The sequence below is a fragment of the Camelus ferus genome, unplaced genomic scaffold, assembly GCF_009834535.1.
Source record: "Camelus ferus isolate YT-003-E unplaced genomic scaffold, BCGSAC_Cfer_1.0 contig732, whole genome shotgun sequence".
NCBI classification, from domain to species: domain Eukaryota; kingdom Metazoa; phylum Chordata; class Mammalia; order Artiodactyla; family Camelidae; genus Camelus; species Camelus ferus.
Window position 1 is genome coordinate 1 of NW_022589675.1, and position 24,030 is coordinate 24,030.

Genomic DNA, 24,030 nt, shown 5'->3' on the forward strand with positions numbered 1-24,030 from the left:
TATTTTAGAAGTCTCAGGCGACTTGCCTCTGTTTCAATTACTCAACTCTGTTGTTGCAGCACAAAAGCAATTGTAAACAATATGAAAGCAGATGAGAGTAGCTGTGCTTCAAGTAAAACTTTATTAATAAAAACAAGTGGAGGTCAAATTTAACCCAACGCCCGCAGTTTGCCAATACCTCCTCTACACTACAGTGCGTTCCCTCCTAGAGAAACTCTAGTAGCATTCAGTAATACCACTAATTTTACCTCTCCCTGCTTTTAAACATTATGACCTTAATCTTACTGTTAAAACTCTATTTTAATGCTATTCTTATTAGATTCAATCTATTTGAAACAGGTTACTCTTGAGAGAATATTTACAACTTTTTATATATTCTAACTACAATACCAGCTGTATCAGAAATTAATCTATAAATAAATGAAACATTTCTAAAACTTTGGTACTAGCATGCATTACATTCTTAGTGTGATAATGTCAAATACCTATATGTAAAGCTCTCCCTTTTGAACTCTGTTCAGTTATTAGTATTTAATTTTAATTGCTCACTCTATATTTAATATGCCAAGTCACCACAAGGCCCCACTAACATATGCAATCAAGCAACAATAGCAAATAACCTCTTTTAATTATACAAAAAAATCATGTGCACAAAAAAGATCTAAATACACAGAACTTAAAGACCTTCTCTCAACTGCTCTCGTTACAAAATTTAATTGTATGCACCACCTCTGAACTTGTTATTTTTAATACGAAAGATTTAAACGGTATAAATTGATATTAATAAGTTAGAAAAACACCCTTGTCCATCAGGGATTCTATTCCTTCTCCCCTCTCTCCTTTCCCATCTTGCTCCCTCACATGTGTACTTGTATGTACTCTCTGTCACACACACTCCCATACACACAGAGGGCATTTTAAAAACACAATTTAAGCCCAAATGACATACAGGATCAGGCTCAAATACCAGTTCTACACACAAAGCACGCAAGATTCAGAAAACACAACCAGGCTCAAATCCCAGTTCTGCAACTGAAAGTAGCTGAATAATCACTTCCTACCTTTGCGCCTTTAGTAACTGTTTATTTAACCTCTATTAGTCTGTTTCTTCATCTATAAAAATGCGGGAGAAAATCACACTCACCTCATGTGGTGGCTGTGATCATTTAAGTGAGAACTGAAAGTTCATGGTCATGACATAGTGTTGGTAAACAGTTCACACTTACAACTCCTAGCTGCTCCTGTTACCGCCACGACCACTACCACCACCATTTGGGGGAAGTCTTATTAACAGCTATTGTAGCTTCTCTACAAAATGGAAAAAGCACTGCCTCAAATGACATATGTAATAACAACTTTTTAAGGCACCCTACAAATTCACTTTATCCCTACTGTTAAAAGTCAGAGGAAAATAGTCCTTTCTCGCAAGAACTGAATGTTCCTTTGAGAACCTCTAAAAATTAAACAAGTCTATTTCTTTTCCTGAAAAGAAACAAGAAGTTAACACTTTTCACTTTGTTTTTCATTACTGTAGATACTTTTAAACCTATATATAGATATAGATATAGATATATAAGATCTAATATGCTGCTTTTTAAAGAACACAACACTAGTAAATAATCATAAATAGATTCATTTAAAAGGGACTATCAGAATATGGTCCACTTTCTCAATTCCCAGTATATTTTAAAGTGCACCAACTTGGGGTTTATTTTTATTGTTATTGTTTTCAATTTTCTGCACTTAAAAGAACCACATGTTAATAACTGTATGTTATAGTCGCTCTAACATTAGTGGATATGAACATTTCTTACCACGTTACGCTTTTTTAGTGGAAGAAAATAATAATAGTGGCAGAAAGAAAACATCAGTCCATAGCAAGCAAGAAGTTCAGTGTAGAAACACAACTGCAGAAAAAGCCAGTGATTATCTTCACCAACACAATTGTTAATCCTGAAGAAAAAAAAAATGAAAAAGAAACAATACTTTAAACTTTAATGAGATGTTAATTTCAGGATGTTAAAACTAAACATAAACAACTTCATATGTGCTTTACATCATGGAGATAAGACAAAGCCACTCAAGCAAACATTATGTAAGAAAAAGTATGATGTAAACATGGTACCTCATGTTTGTAAAGCACACTGTACTTTTCAAAGAAGTCCATGTGTACGATCTCCCTGCAACTCAACCACCACCCAGTGAGGCAGGAAGAACATATGGCAGTCTCCTTGCTTCACTGAGGCAAAAGAGGAACAAAGGAGTTAAGAGACTTGCCAGAGGATGTACAGTTAGAAGAGACGGTGGTCAGGAGAACAGGAACCCTCTTCTATATATATATTCCTCTGCCATTCCAGACATGGAGACCAATCTGAATGATCTGAAATAAACTCACTTAAACCTGCCACTCTGACCTACTGCTAAGCATTCACAATTTCTTATTTTTAAAATCTAACCTTGGTTGCTGAATATAAACACTTATTCAAAAGTATTTATAAATTCTTATTGCTACATTTCCACCAATACAATAGTGAACCATAACTGGGGAAAAGGATTAATGTTATAATCTCCAAATTTTCAAGATTAATGCAAGCTGAATACTTTATTTCTCCAAATACCTAAATTTTCAAAATATTTCAGTTCCAGCCGAAAACCCTACTTCAAAACTATAAATTATCTTTCACAAATGTTTTCATTTCAATATAGCATTACACTGCCACTGGTTGAAAAAATAAATAAATAATAGGGTCAATTCCTAACTTCAACTGTTGTTTTAAAGGTATGTCGTCAAACTATTTTTAAAAATCTGATATATAACTGAACAGAAAACTTTGCAGAGGCATATTTCATAAACAAGAAAATGTCCTGTGTTTTGCTATCTGCAAGCAGGGCTATGAGAGAGGTGTGCTCTGTATGCACTCAGTAATACTCTTCAACAGCTGTTTCTTGAAAAATGACTTATCCTTGTCCCATCCTACCTGTCCCCCCAAAATTTGAGAAATAACTGCTATGATCATGGCGTTCTTCTTAACCAGAGAACTTTAAGAAATCCTAAGATAATCTATGTGTTTGAGTTCTCTTGGTTACCAACTCCTTAGAAAGTATCAACAGAGCCAGAAACAGAATATCTTGAGGTGACCAGAGAACTGACATCCAAATCCAAAGCATTAAGCAGTTGAGATGATGTAGTTTCTGAAAATATCAAAAATTCTCCTCGCTTCTTATTTACACTGTACGTGTCCCACACTCTCTGAGTATCTCCGCAATGCTCTGTCAGGGAAGTCAGTCACACGAAGGCCTACATCTGTTCGGGCCCCTGGTCTACGTCCTTTCCTACCCTCCAGTTTCTGCTACTTCCCCGCTTCTTCCCACCCATGTTCTGAGAGGGTGACTCAAACTGTGGAAGCACAAGACCTAGAAACTGAAAGCGCACCCCGATCTTAGAGTTTAGGTTAAATAGCACTTTATTTTGCCACCAAGTTAGTCTTCACTCCTTAAAAATAAGTAATAACACTAATCTATACAATGTCAAACCATTTCCTAGTTGATTATTTTTTAAGCTTAAACTATTACATTTATTGAAAGGAAGTATCAATACCCAACCAAATATCATGGACACTCATCATGTTTTTAATCAGAAATATTACTCTAAAAAGTACACAAAATTGAGTTTTCAGTGTGATTACCACCTACCTGAATACATGTTTTATCTAGTTATTAAAAACCTATCACTATTGTAATTGTAAACAGTCACTGAGGTTTATAAAATCATTTCAGAATTAATCTGTTTAAATTCAAGGTATATTTTTAAAATACCAACTGCATGTTATACACTATACTATTCTGTTGATACAATTTAAAACTTTTTAATATATTAATGAAGTGCTTTTATTTTTTCCTAATCTCAGGAAATTAACTTCTATTTAAATAACCAGGTTATAGCAAAAACTAAATTTCTACTAAAAGCTTGCTAATAATTTGTGCTATCAAAAATAACAGAAACTCTAAACTGATTAGTATTATTAGGCAAAGCTAAACTCTACCCTTAAGTAAACTCTAGTTAAAAGCAATTATAAATTTAAGAAGCTCATTATGCAGTTAATTTTGTATATATGCATGCATGTGTAAAAATATAAATATATATGTATTTAGATATATTTATAAAGTGCTACACCATACCAGTTTAAATATTTATACAGAGATCCCATGCTAGGAAAACAGAATTAAATACAATATCTTGTTCACAGATTTCTGTGACAGCTTTGAAATGAGATACAATGCAGAACTCTCACAACATTTGTTTTCAAAAATTCTACTTTGCAAGTGAACACTTTCTTTAAATATTCCAAGAGAGCCCCCTGTTGACCAAAAATGTTGGCAGTTTCAGCAGAACCAGCTGACTACCACTCTTACACATCCAGGCAACAAGTAATGTTAATACCTACATCCAATACATATTACTAAAAAAGCTGAAATGGGGTGAAATGAGTTATCAGGGTAACTGAAATGTGTTACACTTTAATTAAACAAATGGGAAAGAAAATACAATGAGATATATATGGTTTATTACAATTAGAAACAATAATGGCTACTATATTTATACTTAAGTACTTCCTAAGTATCAGATACTCTACTAAACGCTTTACATAGATTGCTTCATTTAATAAAACTACTTTAGTTTTTTTGTATATTTGAGTGCACGTTACTTCAATTTTCCACTTAAATATCTTCTTGTTAGAAAACAAAGGCTCTCTGGAAGAATGACTTTGGGAGTTGACATAACCATGTGATCAGATAAAGGTATCCTTCCTTATTCAAGATATCTTTAACTGTGTAACTTTAATATAACCTTTGTTTAAATCTGCCAAGTACTAAGATTAATTTTTTACTACTTTTCTTTCTAGGAATGAATTATTCATTTCTTACCATGGACAGTGATGATCCATTCTCCTGACACAGTGGCCGCAGCGGCTGCAGTGATGGGAACGCTTTGGTCTCAACAAATTACACTTGTTACATAATTCCCAGAACTCCCTTTCTAGAGAAGGAAATTAAAATCCATTTAATGATGGCACATGAGTAATGATGAAATTTAGCAACAAGTGTTTAGAAAATTTTCAAGAAATTCTTCAATATACATGTCTAAGTCTCCAGGATAAACATCTGCCATAAATGTTGCTGCTCTATTCAATGCATGTTTTATTTTGTAATGTTACTAATTTTAAACAGTATAAAAATAAGACATTATGAGTAGTCAAACTAAGGGACAGAAAACAATGTATCTGGGTTTTAGACATATTACTATAAGTAAAATTTAATGACAAAACCAAGTAAACCAAATTATTATATTAAAACAGAATTGTACTAAAACAAATTCATTTCTAGAAATTTATTATCCAAAAGCTCTAAAGAAAAAATAGTGTTGATTACTGGTTTCACGGATTAGTAAGTCAAAACCAATCCTATAATATCATTAGAAACACAGATGGCATCCTTCCCAAGCCCCCCACATGAAACCATTTTTTTTTTTTATATCAGTGGATTCATTTGGGAATATTTATGAAAGAGGGTTGGAAAAGATTTCAGATGGCTTTAAGAAGTAATACAATAGTTTCAGAAGTGAAGAAGATTACAAGAAAATTACTATTTAACGGAAAAAAGAAGTTCTTTACAAAACTATCCTACCACCAAATAGCAATTTCCTCTAGTCTGTTGTGAAATAGCACATAATTAAGCTTCGTGCTAAAAATATGAAGTTTACAGAAGTAAAGAGAAAAATCATTTGTTTTCATTATAAATTGCTCTAATTAGATCAATTAAAACTATATGGGACAGTCATCTACCGAGACAATTACTTCATTATATAGAACTTATCTTTAAATACTTGTTGAAATGGAATTTTACTTTTACAAAATTCTTAAATCTTCCATCAGTTATGTTTAAACTACATCCCAGCCACATTAAAAGTATGCACATAGTTAAATTAACCTTCCACATTTAGAGTGAATATTAGTTTATGCAAAGTATGACCTAGCACACAGTAGGTGGTCACTAAATCCTTGTTGAAGTATGAAAAGTTTAAAATTTTAAAAAATAAAAGACTCCAAATATAAGTAATAGAAGATAACAGTGGGTAGTGTTCAATTTCTAAAAAGATACCTTATTTTAATTTCATATTTTTAGTTTAATGGCCAGGAGTAAAATCAATATACTGGAATTTCATAGTAAAGTGTTGGAAAAACATTCTACTATAAATGTCTCTGGAGAAGTCAATAAAATGTGAATAAAACTACATTAAATTAATTTTTCCAATAATATGAAAGTTGCTAAGTTATCTTTTACATTTAAATTCTCATTTTAAAATAAAATCCTCTTCCATTTCTTACCTTACAGTTTTTATTTTAATGGTTTATTTAATGGTTGTACAACTCTGTAAATATACAAAAGCCACTAAATTGTACACTTTAAATAGATGAATTACAGATATGTGAATTATACTCAATAAAGCTGTTTTTAAAAAGTAAGAGCCTAAACAATACCATTTCATAAAATTTGTCCCAAAAAATGACAAAAAGTAGTATTTCTGTATTTCAAACATGCAAGTGCCTAATTTAAATGATATTAATAAACACTTAATGATTTCATCTACATGCCCAAAAGTTTATAAAACTGAACTCTGGGGATCTTCACACCAGAAAATGGAACTTATATTCAAATTGCCTCTTATCTGGCAGGTCACATGGAGACTAAAGTTATTCTGTTCAAAAAAAACAACAAGGTCTGTAGAGCACAGGGAACTATGTTCAATATCTTGTAATAACCTTTAATGAAAATGAATATATGTATATATATGCATGACTGGGACCTTGTGCTGTACACCAGAAACTGACACATTGTAACTGACTGTACGTCAATTTTAAAAACTTAATTTATTCCGTAGGTTGTCTTTTTGTTTTACTTATGGTTTCCTTTGCTGTGCAGAAGCTTGTAAGTTTCATTAGGCCCCATTGGTTTATTCTTGCTTTTATTTCTATTGCTTGAGTAGACTGTTCTAGGAGAACATTTTTGAGATGTATGTCAGATACTGTTTTGCCTATATTTTCTTCTAGGAGGTTTACTGTATCTTGTCTTATGTTTAAGTCTTTGATCCATTTTGAGTTGACTTTTGTGTATGGTGTAAGGGAGTGTTCTAGCTTCACTGCTTTACATGCTGCTGTCCAGTTTTCCCAACACCATTTGCTGAAGAGACTGTCTTTATTCCATTGTATAGTCTTGCCTCCTTTGTCGAAGATGAGTTGACCAAAAGTTTGTGGGTTCATTTCTGGGCTCTCTATTCTGTTCTATTGGTCTATATTGGTCTATATATTTAAAAAGCATGTAAAATATCTGAGTAATTCAATTTTTTAAAAATAGTTAAAGTAATAAAATATTAGGGTGTAAGTTTTCTTTTCTAAAGAGTTCAATTATATGAAACCGCTCAACCTTAAAACAAAGCCAAATAAATGTCACTATTTTGAAGCCCCAATTCTTTGGTCATGCTGTATTATTTTTCACTGGTATGATTTTTAAATTTTTTTACTAAGTTAAAACCATATTTATAAAATAATCAGGTAATGAGCACCAAAAAGCATATGAAGACTTCAATTAACTTTGCTTCAAATCAAAGCAAAGGTGAATAAAGAGGTAAAATAATCTGTATATAGACTGGGGTAAAAAGATGGTAGAGACAAGGGTGCGGGCCTCACAGTAGCTCTGTAACAACCTGCTATGCAACTATGAAGGGCAGTCTATGCTCCTGATTACCCAGTCTACCCACCTCATACAAGTACCACGAGGATCACATGATAGGAGATACCAAAAGACTTTGGCAACATTAAAATGTGATAAATGAATACAAGTTTTTTAATTGGGCAAAAGGAAAATTCTTCAGTGAAGAAAAATAGGCCAAATGTCAACTGAAACCAGATAAAGTACAGACATTCAAAGAGTCAGCAAGATGCCCTGGTTTCCTCCATCGATGGAGGCTACAAGCTAAAGTAACACAGCAGTTTCAGATGGATTCAACCTGGCCCACAGGTAGAACCGGTCTGGTATTTATTTTAAAAGAATGCTTTTTAAAGGTTGAATTGGTTGCTAATATTTTTTTAAATCATGCAACATCTCAAAAAATTGTGATTCTGTGTTTTGCTTCTAAAAATTGTAAGATCCAAGACTACTAGGCTGTACAACAATTTCACTGTAGCTGAATAGTGGCCACTCCCTTTAGATAAGATAGAAAATTTTCAAAATGAAATAGTTCCTCCCTGTCCCTTTCACTGATTTGCAGTATCCAACAGTATGTAGGTGGAATACTGGGTTGCAGAATTGAAGCAGAATATACATGTATAATATTTTAGAGACCCTTTGGTTTGGGCTAGTTGAGAAGAGGGATTCTATACAAATTATAGAGCGCCATCCTCCCCAAACATATGCACTTGCGTACACACACACACAAACAACTGCCAAGTGACAGTGCTACTGTTTCTATAAATTAATAAAAATTAAATATTCAAGATAGTTTCAGAAACTTCTACAGCTACATAAACATCAGTGTCATATTATTCCCATTTAATCATTAAACTTGCAAGACCAAATAAACCCTAAATGATTAATCTCAAAAAACAATCAGAAACTCAAGGGAAACTCTCTGAGTGACTTGCCACTTAATCTAATTTTGGAAGGAATTACTACATGGGTTCCAAAACTCTGCTATACACAGGTATTTCAAAAATACTGCGATCTTTCAAAAATACTGATACCTGGCTCTCATCCCCACACATTCTGATATAATATGGGATACGATCCAGACACTGAAATTTTTTAAAGTTCCCTAGGTGATTCTATCATATGGCAAGCTTGGAAAACACTGAATTATTATAAAAAATAATTCTGGTTCTATAATATACAAGAAAGACATAAATTTCTTACTAGAAGGAAGTACAGAAAGTTCTCAAAGCTTACATAGCAAATGATCAAAAAGTGAAAATCAGGAAAAAGGATAAAGGAGGTTTACTATATCCTGGCATTTAATAAAACAAGCAACATGTTTACAATTCATTTTTGTGGTCTGAATGGTTACTATGCAATAAATTGATCAAAAATTACCTTCCACTGACAGTAGAACAAAAGTCTTTCAAATTTTTCATTGAATTGTTGGAACTCTGAGAAATATAGGCAATAGTATCATAATACTACAAACATTTACTCTAAGCAATATTATATTTGTAATGTCATGAGGTAAGTGGAACAATCAAAAAATTCCTTTATTAAATAAAAGTATAATTTCTCAGAAAATTATGTATCATTCAACAAATATTTACCCAGCAATAATTGCTAAGTGGTAAAAAATGTGTAGGCACTAAGATTACAGCACTGAACAAATGAAGAAAACAAAACAAAAAATCTACACCCTCTAAGAGGTTATATAAATCTAGAGTGGGAGTTGGGAGAGACAAATAAATAAATAAGTACACTGAAAAGGAAAGTCAGAAAGCAAGGGATTCGTGATTTTCAACAGAGAAATCTGGAAAGAAAACATTTGATAAAAGACTTTAAAGTGGTGTTAGATGACATAAGTAGGTAGTATACCAAAGGCAATAATACATAGTAACAAAGATGGTAACACTGGCATAGTAAAACTGATAAATCTGAAGAGTACCATACCTCCATGTGGGATCTTTGGGTTCTCAGGAAGTCTTCCTGGATCAGTTATTGAGGCCCTCACTAGGGCAACCAGACAAAATATGGCAATGCCATAGAATACTTTGAAACAAATAAATTAATAAAATCAGTATTTACTCTTCAAAACATTTTTCAACAAGCATATTTAAAGCTTAAATGTATATTTTAATTAACATCACTAGGATAATTTTCAAAAGATAAGATGGAAAAATTAAATGATTAATACTGCTAAGAGGGCTTTCTTAAATGTACTAATTTTAAATATCATTTTGTATGATAATAACTGATAAACTTACAATAAATTAGATTTTTTATTAACAGAAATTCCCTATCAATATGGTATAAATTAAATGGTTCCCTTTTAATTATTACATGTACTATATCTGAAAGAATCAAAGTAACATTTTTAAAACTATTCTACAATTAAACGTTTCCATGAAGCCTAACTCACCAGTTTCAAAATCATTTTGAGTTAGTGAGGTTCAATTGCTCTTTTCAACAGATCCTAAGATATTTAATTTGAAAATAAAAAATCTAGCTACTATATGTAAAAATAGATTAAAAAAAACAAATTTCTTCTGTATAGCACAGGGAACTATATTCAATATCTCATAATAACCTTTAATGGAAAAGAATATGAAAATGAATATATGTATGTATGTATGTGCATGACTGGGACATTGTGTTGTACACCAAAACTGACACATTGTAACTGATTGTACTTCAATTAAAAATAGTAATAAAAAATAAAATTTAAAAAAAATAAAAATAAAAAATCTAGAAATGTTTGAGTATTAAAATGAGTAACTAGAAAAATAACAGTAAGGGAAAATAAATTCATTCATCATAACTCTACCTTTTAAATGAGAAAGTAATAAGCATTTTGTTGGAAGGATAAAGAAGCACTACACCTGTAGTAGGAAACAATTCAAGTGCTAACTCTAGGACTGACTGCTTGGTACTGGTCAGTTTTACCATTTATAAAACAGAAATTATACTTTCCACAGCTCTTGTGAGGTGAAAATGACATAATACACATGGAAACTGTAAATGTCATATGTACATGCAAAACATATCATCCAGTCTTTTAATCATAAGCAAGCCGTCACCAATGAACTATAGCAGAAAATAATTATCCAGAAATTCAAAGTGTTATCATAAGCAACATCATACTAATTTTTGTATCATGAAATTTTCATCTCTCAATAATGCGTATCATCTTCATTCTTAAAATCGCTTCCACATTTGCAATAAGTGTGTAAGTGTGTATCAGAAATATCAAAAATACACAGACACAAATTAGTTCCACTGCGTCAGTCTCTTTTTTAAACAAAATGGTCTATGTATTTCATAGAGTTAGATGTGGAGATATCACATTTATCTAACTCTGAAAAAGATATAAAGGCCATTCTTTTAAAAAATCATCCATAGTGTAGTAAATAGTTTCATACTAACAGCATTGAATAATATTAAAAGGAAGGTTATCATAGTGGTACTATACTCCAAAAGTATTCACAATGAGAAAAATATTTGATTATATAAAGAAATAAAGATCTAGAAACTTACTTATTATTAATACACCCGGAATATGTCCTTCTTCATAGTGAGGAAAGAGGATAATTTCGGGAATTAAAAAAAAATTGTATAACCAGACAAAAACAATCAAACCCATGCAGCACCAACCATGTGGGTCTACAACAAAGTGAATCCGAAGACCCATCTTGCAGTCCTCTGACTGCCTGCCAACCCACAAGGGAAGATGATCCTAAGAAGAGGGAAAAAGAAAACATTATTTACATAGAAAAAATTATTTGACAAAAACAAAACTACATCACTGGAAACTATAAAATAACACTTAATGAGTTTTCTTTGTAGATATATTTTTGACAAAATAAAACACTATGGAAAACAAAGAGAAGTTTCCAGATACTCAAATTTCACCATAAGCTTCAAATAATTTAAATTTTTAATAGGAATTGCCATCATTCAGTGTAAACTGGCATTATCGTCTGAAGTTAAACACAAGTCTGTCCTTAACTCAGCAACTCCACGCATAAACCCAAGAGAAATGAGTGCACATATCCACCCAAAGATATGATTAAAACTACTACAAAATTTTGTACATAAAACTAACTGATGGTCATACAAGTCAAAAAAGTGGTCTTCTTGTGGTGGGAGGTATGTTGATTAACTGGAAAGGAACAAGGAAGAAACTCTGAGGAGCTAGAAAGATTCTATATGTTGACCTGGGTGGTGCTTTACAGAAATATACACATGTAAAAACTCACTGAGCTATACAAGTAAGATTGGTGCAATTTAAATTTTAAACCACAATAAAATGCTTAAAAATCATTGTGAAAAATTATAACAAAAAGTGAAAATTACAAATTGTCAAAAATATTTAAATTCACAGGATGAAGCCCAATTAATATTACTATCAATTCAAGAAGACTCCTGTTTAAATGGGGCTTTTTTTCAGTTGAGTGTTAACAAAATACTAACAGGTCTCCTAATGAGACACTTAAGATACTTCTACGTATGGTACAAAAAAAGTGACTTATAAAATATATCCTTACTTTTGCAAATATAAAGCTTAAATAATAAATTTACTATACAAGATCTAGAGGATAACATTTACATAAAATACAATGGAACAATACAATTCTAAACTCCACAATGTTTCTCAAACCTATAAGCAATCTAGAATCAACTGAGGAGCTTTTGAAAAATACTTATTCCCAGGCCCCACTCCAGAGCTACTGAATCATAATTCTTTATGGAGTAATGCTCAAAAATCAAAAAAATGGTCTAAAATGCATCCCAGGTGTCTCTGATATTGCTGACTGGCATCTAGGAACCACTGATCCAGGAGATTTACTAAGACTTCACTGTTACAGCAATGAATTGAACTCAGTTCAACAAACACTCATTGAGCCTCTACTACATACCAGTCACTTGCTAGACACTACAGATGCAATGATGAATAAGACCTGGTCTTTGCTTAAAGGAATAATGGGGGAAAAGAGTCATAAACGGGTTCAAAATGATATAATACATTCCAGAGATATGGACAAGATCTTATTATATATGCACAGAAAGATGGGGCTAATTAAATCAGGGTAAGACTTCCTGTAGGGGAGAGAACTGAGTTCAGTCTTAAAAGACTAGTAAAGGTTATCCAAGCAAAGAAAAGTGACAACGACACTGCAAACAGAAGAGCAGGAGGTATACAAGAGGGAAAATTGTAGGAGGTATTATAAACTGCCATCATAAATTGTAAAGCTTTCAGTGGAGAGTGAGTGGTAAGAAATAAGGGGCACATGAAGGACACAAAGATGCCACGCTAGTTAGAATGCGAAGACTTCGTTCTTAGGCATTAGAAAGTTACCAAGGCAAGGGGTTAACATAATGAGACTTACACTTTTAAATAAATATTGAAGCTCTTGTGTGGAGGATAAAAGTAAAGATTGTTTAGGCTAAGAGAAGACAAAAGCCAAACTTAGTTTTGGAGAAGAGATTAACTGAAGAAATAGAATCAAACCTGTAAGTTTCACTAACTGATTGGATATTAGGAGTCACAGAGAAAGATTCCCAGATTTCCAATTTATATGTCAGACTACTTCATTCTAGGAGTAATTTGCCATCAGTTGAAGAGACTCAGGGTAGTATTCCTTAGAGGCCTTGCTAATGCTCTTTAAATTACAAAGCTACCAGGACAAAGAAAAAAAGATTAAGGATTGCTTAGCTTTAAAGAATATCCCTATTCTATTATCCTTGGAACCTGGAAATACTGAGACAGCAGAAAAAAAGCCAAGAACTCAAATGCAGCATCACTGAACTGTTTAAATCAGATATGGTCTAAATTAGTACTTACGTATGAATTTTAAAACAGAAAAAAATGCCCAGGCCTTTAAAAAGTGAAAGCTGAACTTCATTATCTTTTAACTAGAAAATTAAAAGATCCATCAGCATCTTTAAAGTGAGAAAAGTCACAGAGAAAAAAGCATGCTATTAAATTTGCTAGGTATCATTACTTTAAAAACTACAGAAGCTCAAACACAAATGATAAGCTATCAACATGGCTAAGAAGAGAAACACTGAAAAGACTTTATTTTCACAGTCTTGCCAACCATCAAGTGCTAAAAGAAATGACAGAAGGCTCTGTCTCTCAGCATGTTCAGTACAACTTCATACACCTTCTTTATTTTAATGTTTCAGTTCCACTCAGGACTGAAAAAAGCAGATGATAAATTCTAATAATTGTAGAGAACAGAGTAATTTCACTACTTATTCCTAAATTTATTAATATTAGAAACAAAAAAGCACACAGGCCAGCAAAACAAGTAGCAAAATTATCACTCATTCATCTTTTTGAACTCTATTTTTATTCTCCTCTACCAGAGAATAACAAATTTTTCTTATCACTACTAGAGACTCCTTGTAACAGAAACTATTAATATAAAGTATGGTGTCTGTTTTTCCTGGATGTAAACACACACAGACAACAAGCTTTAAAAGAACAAGGAAAAGTGAGCAAAAGATAGGAAAATAAAACAATGAACAAATAAGACACTGAATACTTTTTTTAAATACCTGATTACTGAAAATTAGTACCACATAATCCTTAAAACTGGACTGTAGAGAAGAAAACAGTAGCCTTCTGAGAGCTCCAACTCAGATGACAACCAGAAACATGTAACTGGTAAGTTGCAGGATCGTTCCACTCAGTTAATATCTACCAGGCGTGGCTCATGGCTGAACAGAAACTATTACACATCCTGAGCAACAAGCAAACTGAACACAATGCTGCTACCCGGTCTTAAGGGTGGCATCCGTAAATACTTTCATCAGCTAGAGAATCCAACATATTAATTTGTATATTAAATGGTGAGCTCATAACTCAACCTTTGATGTAACTAGTGGACACACTGGTACTTCAGCATTTTTTAAGGTTGCTATCTGCTAACTACACTTGAGTGCTGTGACTAATTTCATTAATGGTGTAAATTACTACAGCACAACTTTTATTTTAAAGAAATTATAACTCAACTCTAATAAACTGAACTATAAAAATATCTGCAACATTTAAACTACTCTGGTAGGAAACTGCCTTTCCTTTCTTGCCTTTTCAGGTAACTAAATTTCACCACATATTTTCCTCAGGAAGAATACTGGAGTCACTACGAAAAGAAAGTGACAGAAAACTTTAACACCAGAATACAGATTTTAGAAAATGATAAAAGTTAGCCAAAATAATTTACAAGATATCTAGCCAAATGATTATCTCTAAACTTATAGTTTTATATGCTCACTACCTCAGCCAGTGGTCTTAACTACTGTTCCATGAATATGAAAATTATATTTCCTCTCCCACTCCTTCTATCTGAAATGTCTCTACCATTTTGCCTTACTCTGTTTAAATTCAACTCATACTTCAAGGTCAATCTGAATCCACACTCTGTATGAAATTTTTCCTGGCACCTTAGTTCACAGTGCTTTCTCTTTCTCTTCTAAATTCCAAATAAAAAGCAAAACTAGTAGAAGAAAACAGCAAGTGATTTCATAATCTTGGAATGAGGAAGACCTTCACAAACAAGACCCATAAGCCATATCTGACCATATAAAAATTAAAACTCCTGAAGCTAAAACACACTAGAAATAAAATTAAAAGACAGAGGGGCATAGCTTAAGTTGTAGAGCACATGCTTAGCATGCATGAGGTCCTGGGTTCAATCCCCAGTACCTTCACTAAAAATTAATAAACAAATAAAATTACATCCCCCCGAAAAACAAAAACAAAATTAATAAATTAAAAAAAATTTTTTTTAATTAAAAGACAAAGCACCTCTGGAAAAAACAGACTAGAATAAGACTAGTAAGAGGCACACCAAGTAAACACATAAAGAGGCAATTTACAAAAGAAAAAAAATCCAATGGTTAATCATTACTGATTAGGAAAATGTGAAATAACTAGATATATTTTTCATCCTCTGTATTGACAAAATTTTAGAAAGACAGATGATACCCAGTGTTCAGAGGGCATTAAAAAGAAGGACACCCTCATCCATTACTGATACGCATGTAAACTGATATAATCATCTCTGGAGGATAATTTGGCAGTATCTATTATAATGTCAAATTCTTTGACCCAGCAGTTTTATTTCTAGTAATATCTGCAAAAGTATTCATTAGGGTGTATAGGTATACATACATACAAGGATGTCCAATACAGAGCTTTTTGTGATCACAAAAAATAAACACAACCTAAATGCCCACGAGAGGGAGGGGAATGGGCATATACAGCAAATTATAATACATCCATAGTATAGACCATTTCTAAGCTACCGAAATTTTTAAAGGAAAAAAAGAGAGAGAAAAAAAAGGAGGAGCTCTAGATTTGCATATGGCTGAGTGAAAAGAAGCAAGTTACATAGGCAAAATCTATGGTGGGGGAAATATCTTAATTAGTAGCTTCCTGAAGGGGAGGATAAAGACAGACTAGGAAAAGGCATAAGGGAACTTTCTGGGATACTGATAAAGATCTCTATCTTGATATGAGTTTGAGATACACAGGTTACAAATTTGCTGAAACTCAGCAAGTGTACACTTAAGACCAGCACATTTCATGGTATATAAATTTACCTTTAAAAAACCCTGTAAACCAAAATTGAACTCCAGTTAATGATATGTTTATCGAAATATTGGGGGTGGGGAGAGTAGACTGATGTCTGCAATTTACTTGGAAATGGATCCAAAAGAAAAAAAAGTGGAATGATGGGCAGACAGAGATGGACAACTATATGATATAGTTCAGTAAACTATCAGTTGTAGAATCTAGATGGTCAGTACTCGGATGTTACACTATAAAATTCTTTCAACTCTCTGTTTAAAATTTTTCATAATTAAATGTTGGAAGGGGAAGGTAAGTTATAGAAAAGTTTGTATAACATGATTCTTCTTTTGTTAGAAAACATATAATGTATAAGTAATTTCTGTATGTGTGGAAGAAAACACACCTACCAAACTGCTAACAATGGTTATCACTGAGCTGAGGAAGGAAATAGTGAGAAGGAATGCAGTCACTATATATGTACATACATACACACACACACACACACTTATGTGTTCTTCTAAGTTTATTAGTAAACATACATACTTCTGAACTCTTCTAAACCAACTGAAAAATAAAGATAGCCAAAGGGGTATGATTCAACATTACAAGCTAACAAAGTCTCTTTATCACTCTCTTTATCGCTATGTATTATCCTTATATGAAATGCTTTTTAAATTAGTATCTTTGAAAATGCAGCACAGAAGCAAATAAGATTTCTAATTCAGAAAGATGCTTCTTAAGCTTGTATTACTTACAGATTATTTTTCTCTACGGAAAAAGCCTTATTTAAGAAAATGTGTAGATAAAATTTAATATGAAACATTTTACATAAAGTGACATAATTTCTGCAAATAAAAACTTCTTAAATTCATCTAAACATAACACTTCAAGGATACTATGCAACATGATTGAGAAATATATTCCTATTAAAATCAAACGCACTTACCACTTGAAATTTCACTGAGGTGTGCGGTAATTTTTCTGGTACTTGCATCTAGAGGTTTTATCTTGATTCATTTTTTTTTTTTTATTACATCCCAACAAATGGATTTCTCCTCAATAACAGTTATCCATGAGAATCTATTAATGGTTTAACAAATAATGATCTCACAACAAAGATAAAAATTAAAAGCAGCTAAATATGCTAACTGTAAAAATGTCAATTACAAAAGTTTAAATTTAGAAATAAGATGATTCAACTCCACTTAATTCTGTGATTTCCTATCCAATCAAGCCCCTCAAATCTTTATTTGATTACCATTAAACACGAAAGTTCTCTCTTTTGAAACCACTCAGTTCCCATAAAGTCAAATTAGCATTATGTGTCCAGCATTTGGGCTTCATCAAACTTCCTAACCACGGTCACAAAATAACAACAGATTCTGAGGTTACCGATGTGACAAAATGCAATCTGATATCTTTCAAGATCTTAGGCTAGGCCTCTCTAATCACAACTGATAAACATAAAATAAGAGTCTAAAACAGAAGCACATTTTAGTTTAAATGTTTTAAGGAAAAATGGTATCCTCCTATAACGAAACCATTAAGAGAATCAACCCTAAAAGTTAGTTTCTCCTGTTCAGACAAAGAATACTGTAAAAAGTTCTAGAAAACATAATTCATACTTCACTAATTTAATCATTACCTATTGACTATATACTATGCCTTGGCACTGGGTATAGACTGAAAAAAAAAAAAAAGACAGAGACTATCCTCAATAGAGACAAACTAGTTAATAGACAAGGTCAATACATGTATGAGAAGATATGACAGAGGGCAAGGGGGCAAGAATGTATCTCATTTAGGAAGGGTATTGGATCATGGAACTTTTTTCAGTTACATGAATATTTATGTGTGCGCTAGGCTGCAGTATAAAAGGTATTTCTTATGGTAAGTTGACATTCAGGAAAAGATTTCTGGAGAGAGTGAAACCTGTGAGTTAGATGAAGAATGGAGACTCTTCTAAACAAGAGAGCAAAGCAAATGTATAAGAGCAGGCAGAGGAAATCTGAGTAAACTGAAACGACTAGAGTCAATGCAAACTGAATGCAGTAAAACATAACTAACCTTTCGAACACAATCATCGCTAAAAAATATAGTTCATAACATTTGGTATCATACACACAGAAATATGAGCTATGTGAATATACTTCATACACATAAAATATATAACTGAAAAATTTTAGTGACACGATATTTACCCTGACTATATGTGACAACCTTTGATACTGTACTATTTTATTCTATGTCACTTTAATAAAAATATATAATGCTGGTCACAGCCTACTAAACTGATTTCATGACCTACAATTAGAGTGTGATCTAAGAGCAGAAAGCACTGTTAAGCCATGCCAGTGAGCTTGGACTTCACCCTGAACATGGTGGTTTGGAAATCACTGAAGGATTATAGGCAGAAAAATGCCTTGATGAAATTTGCATTTTGGAAAGAATAGCAACACTTTGAAGAATGGACTTGGATGGATAGATAAGGCTTCAAGACTGACTACATGAAATATGATAGGCTTACTGGTTACCCAAGTGAGAAATGAGAGCATATGGTAAGTACCCCAAAAAGCAGTAACTTCTAAAGGAAGTGGGGAGGGGAGGGAGTGAGGAAGGAACATTTAAGTCAGGAGGTATGCTAAAATAGGGCAGAAAAGAACGTAATGAGTAAAACCAATAGGACGTGGTGACCAATCAGAAGCAAAGGGCGGATTCTCGGATGACCCAGTTTTTGGCTTAGGGTCTAAGTGAAGGGTGGTACCATTCTCCAAGAAAGGAAATAAAGGACAAGTTGTGAGTTTGTTAAGCATACTGCTTACCATAGCAGTAGGAACCCATTACACACTGAGGATGTAAACAAACAAACAAACAAAAAAAAAAAAACCCATTATCATTACATTTCCATTCCCCTTATAGATTTTTTTTAAACTGTATTTTCTCCCAGGGTCAATTTTTCTATGGTCCAGGATCATTAGACTGTGAAATGTAACTTGCTTCTAGTCTAACTTTCTAAGCTAATTTAAAGTGGTCTCCTTGGCTGCACATTTGCTTCTTAGGAGACAAAATACAGAATGACACAGTAAAGGAGCTGCTACTCCAAAGGCAAAGGAATGAATTCAACTTCTTCTAGAAATGATCTCATACAGAATTAAGTGTGGTACAACAAAGTGCTCCGAAATATGGCCAAAGTCAGTAATGCTGCTAAGGCTATGACTCTAGGGTGGCTTCTTAATGTCGCAGCAAAACAGTGTCTGTCAGTAACATTATTAGGTAATAACACAAGTCAGTCATCCATGAGTCAAACCCTCATCACTCAGTGGCTTAAAATCAAGGGAAAAAATCCTACTTAACGTTCACAGTTATTAGAGCTATATCACAGCCATAGCATCCAAAATGAGATGAACATTTCATCTAGTTCACCATCACTGTGGAATCAAATCTCACATGTGTGGTATAAACACCAACTCTAGGCTTAAAAATCCAAAAACATCTGCAATAACAAAGGATATCTCAAAGTTTTAATAACTCTAAAATGTCATTAAGTATTTTTAACATGGATAGGTCTTAAAAAAAAACGCAATCAACAATCTACAGGACAAACAAAACAAAACAAATCCCTCCACAGGGTCAAAAGAAAATGGTTAATATATAATATGAATATATAAAATTTAAACCTTATAATTGCAGCTCAAAATGCATTTTAAAACATAAATTTACAACTATATGTTTTTAAAGATTTATACAGCTATCTTACTTCTGATTTTATCAACTCTGAAAACTGGTCAAATAATTCTACCTAAAATATCAGGCTATAGCCATCTTTAATAATTAGCCAATGAGGTAATTCAATTTTTAAAATATTACAGAGGTATTCGGTTTATTTCAATAGAGTAGGAAATTAATCCTGTACAGACACTTAAAGGACAGCCCATTCAAATTATGAAGCAGCCTCTTATTAGCTCTCCAAGCTTCAGTTTAACCATCTATAAAATGGTAATAAAAATATCAACACAGAAGGTAGCTGTCATACTTAAAAGAGAAACTGCCTGATAAATGATAAACACTTTTAAAAATGGTAACTTTAAAGGGAAGTGGTAGGTGGGTGAGAAGGGAGAGGGAGAAGGAAGAGGAATTTAAGATTAAGAGTTTTACATCTAGTTTTACAAACTCCAGAATGAAACAGTGTTTCTGGGTTGCCATCATCAAAGTAGGGATACAATTTAACTACCCCCAGTTGTCTACTTTCTCCAACACTGAAGTCTAAGAAGTGCTCGTCAGAGATGAGAAACCTTAGGTAGTACTCAGCCTCTTCTCTAGCATCCTACTATAAGCACGTAGTTCCACATGTCGGCATGAGGTCTCTTCAGCAGAAAACCAAAAGTAAAAATCAGATCTAAAATAGAATGATTGAGCTGAAGCCTGTAAACTAAATCTGTTTTCAGGTAAAAGCAGAAGGACTGGTGAGTTAAAAAAGAAAGAAAGAAAAGAAAAGAAATAAATTGGGAGAAAATCAGGATCTGATTTCAGAAGCAAAGGAAGAATACAGAATTAAAGTGGGGAATTCTGACTGAAATGCTGAGCTCTCCAGGGAGACCTTGTGAAAATGTGGGTGGGCCAGGTGTCAAAGCATAGCAAACTTGCATCATCAATGGTTTCAATAATCTGCTTCCTAAAATAAGTCTTTAAATCACTATATTCTGGGCCGAACTGAACATAAGCTGTTGCTCTTCTGTGCATCTGCCTCATGAGTAAAAAAAAAATAAATGTAAATTAACACCCTTATTAAAAGTACTGCACTACAGTGACCCACTTCAACAGAATCTCCTAACAAAAAGCAGAAATAATCCGGAAGGTGTGGGATGATACGAATTAAAGACTACCAAATTCTGTTTCAGTCAGTGCAAAATGTCTATGTGGGACTCTTCATTTAGGAAGGTATGAACATGGGAAAAGGGACAGGACAAGGAAGAGAAGAACTGGAGTTAAACAGAGGGCAGGGACAGAAGGCACAGGTAACCTCTGCTCCAAAGACAGCACAAGGAGAAAGCTTCAGATACAGTAAGGGCCAGAAATGCGGCTCTGGCATTTCCTGGGCATGAACCAGGCATGTTACTCCATCAGGGAAGGGAAGCCAGCCACTTACCTCCAGTACCCACTGCACCAAGAACAGACATAAGGAGAAAAAGGAAGGGGGCTAAATTAGATTTCCTTCACACCAGGATTTACCAAAGCAGACATGATTTTAAAACAATAATACTAAAAGGAAAAAATCTCTCCTTGCTTGCTGAAGCTGAAAATCCTGCAGCAGGTAAAAAAGCTATTCGATTCCATAATTACAGATAAAAGGCTTAAAATCAGAAGGCTGGCTGAGATCACACTGGAGCATGTTAAGTTAAAATTAAAATTAAATGAATCAGTGAGTGGTAAAACACTAATTTTTACCTAACCTGCCTTTTTGTGGAAGTGGCAGCAACAGACAGATGAAGAGAGCAGATACCCATTCAGCCTCTTAAATGGATAAAGTCAATCTACCAGAGAGGAAAAGCACATAGAAAGAGGGGGCCTAAAAGGCAGAAGACAAACTTTGAAAATGTCACATTTCACAACACTGTAAACTGACAAGAAAGAAAAGAAAAGAAAAGGAATGGAATGAAAGAAAGAAAATGTCACATTTTGCCCCAGGGTACCTCAAAAGAGGGAAATAAGTGCATAGACTACCCCCACACTGAGGTATTTTTGCTAAGGTGCTAATGAGAGCAGTGCTGCTTCACGTCTACAAAGATATGCTTTATAAACTAAGTTAACTCAATTTACCAAGGATTCTTAACCAATATGAAACACTGGTGTTTTTCCTTTTTTTTTTTCCTTGTCTTTCAGCCTATATATTTTACTGATTCAAATAAAAAATATTCAAACATTTTCAGCTTTAATTAAAGGTGTCAATGCACTGATGATTCTTCTAGTTGCTAAAATGCCATTTATATTTAGTGTATTTGACAAGTTGAATCTGAGTCCTATGTGTTACTAAAGCCATATAAAATATCTTCATTCCTTAATATAAAAGTAAAACTGAGCTTATGGAACAACCTTCTGGTAAATACAAATAGCTTTTCCTCTGCCTTCTCTGTTGTGCTTGGTAGTACTGACATCACCACTATGCAGCCCTCCACACTGGGGTTTATGGACTCAATTACAATTCTGGCAAATGAAAGCTCCATGGAGACATTACTAGGCTTCTCAATTCATTTCTTTACTAATGCATGACTTTATTTCATCCATGTGCTTTTCCAGGGGTTCTGAATTAGTCCTTATGTATTAGAGAAATCAGGCAGTGGGTAAATAAGAAGTAAAAATTTTTGTAATTCACTTATTACTTCTTTAGAACCTACCTATTAAACTGATGGTTACATGTTTGCATTTTAAAATGTTTAAATTTCTCTTACTAAGTAAAACAGCCCATAGATAGGCAATGTGACACAGTTATCATTTTATTAAAATATACTCTAGTTCATTTATTCCAACTACTACTTCTAAAGTATGTTAACACAAGAGCTTGAAGGGACTTAATATAATTCTGTTGTTTTACCTCCAAAATGAGGAATTTCAGAAGAGTACTACACCAAAAACTATTCTAAACGTATGGAATCATACCTTTTTAAGTTATATTTTGATATAATTTTACTAACACTTCTTCAGGTGGATGTTTTAAATATACCTTTAACATGTTAAAGGATCTTAAATTATTTACAAGCATAGCATATGCCAAGTAAGCATGGGAAAGCTAAAAGAAGCCTTAAGGAATTCAGCCTCACTTCCTGGTTGTATAGATGAGAAAACTGCCTCTGATCCGCCCATGACCCTACAGCTAGATTGTGGCAGCAAAGGAATAATACCTAGTTTTTCTTTCCACAACACCGACTCATTTGGTTCTTTCTTTCCAAGTGATTTCCTTCCTTATCGCTTCTTCAAAAATCTTTTTGCCATTAAGACATAACACACCGAAGGCAAAATAAAGCACCTCTCTGGATTTTATCTTTAAAATCTAAAGAGTTGGAAGGATTTAACAAGATATTACACCAAAAGCCTTTTAGTCCAGAAACAGCACATCCTAAGCAATCATCAGATGATAATAATTTTTACTTCATACCATAAGGAAGGTAGTGAATTTTTAAAGTACGCCTATTAGCATACTACGCCTCGTATCCATTTGACATCTTTTTTAACCTGCCAGCTTAATAATCCTTAGTCCATCTTTATTTTAGGCTGTAACTTTACACTGTGATTTATGACTTGCCCACAACGACCTTGACTTTTTTCCTCTTGTACTTTTATAGACTGCTATATTGCATATTTTCAAGTAATAACCGGTCAGGTTCTCTTAGCCCTAGAGATACTGACACCCTCCACTGACCCACAAGGGATCTTAAAATGTGACCCAAATACAGCTTGAGAAAGACCACAACTTTAAATGGACTCTTCAGTTAAAATCCAGCGGCCTATTACAGTGAATGGTAACAAGTGCAAACTGCTACCATCCACAGCCATTTTCTCAAAGCCACTCTTAGGTTTGGGGGAGGGAGGCAGAAGGTCAGTAAAGGAGCTATTTCTCCTCCTGCTGGTCCTCTGCAGCCTCACACCAGCGATCTGGAAATGAATGAAAGGCTAGGATGGCAAGGATAAATCCCAGATCCCTA

The 24,030-nt window shown here is 33.4% G+C and overlaps 1 protein-coding gene and 1 long non-coding RNA gene across 4 annotated transcripts in view; one reads left to right on the plus strand and one right to left on the minus strand.

Moving 5' to 3' along the window:
- Positions 1-76: 76 nt before the first annotated feature.
- LOC102508493 (zinc finger DHHC-type palmitoyltransferase 21) overlaps positions 77-24,030 on the minus strand; it is a 24,725-nt gene continuing 771 nt past the window's right edge. Inside the window, exons 2-6 of one of the 3 annotated variants that reach the window (XM_032476371.1) lie at positions 17,280-17,413; positions 11,287-11,485; positions 9,703-9,801; positions 4,927-5,038; positions 77-1,953 (exon numbers count right to left, since the gene is read on the minus strand). In XM_032476371.1, coding sequence (XP_032332262.1) covers positions 1,791-1,953; positions 4,927-5,038; positions 9,703-9,801; positions 11,287-11,485; positions 17,280-17,327 — 621 coding nt within the window. In that variant the 5' untranslated portion in view covers positions 17,328-17,413 and the 3' untranslated portion in view covers positions 77-1,790. Of the gene's footprint in view, positions 1,954-4,926; positions 5,039-9,702; positions 9,802-11,286; positions 11,486-14,313; positions 14,469-17,279; positions 17,414-24,030 lie in introns of those variants that run through there. The other 2 variants (XM_032476372.1, XM_032476373.1) reach the window with 2 other exon arrangements.
- Positions 2,899-24,030, plus strand: part of LOC116662611 — a 25,993-nt gene continuing 4,861 nt past the window's right edge. Inside the window, exons 1-2 of the long non-coding RNA XR_004318589.1 lie at positions 2,899-2,911; positions 22,349-22,354. This is a non-coding gene — a long non-coding RNA (uncharacterized LOC116662611). The remainder of the gene's footprint in view (positions 2,912-22,348; positions 22,355-24,030) is intronic.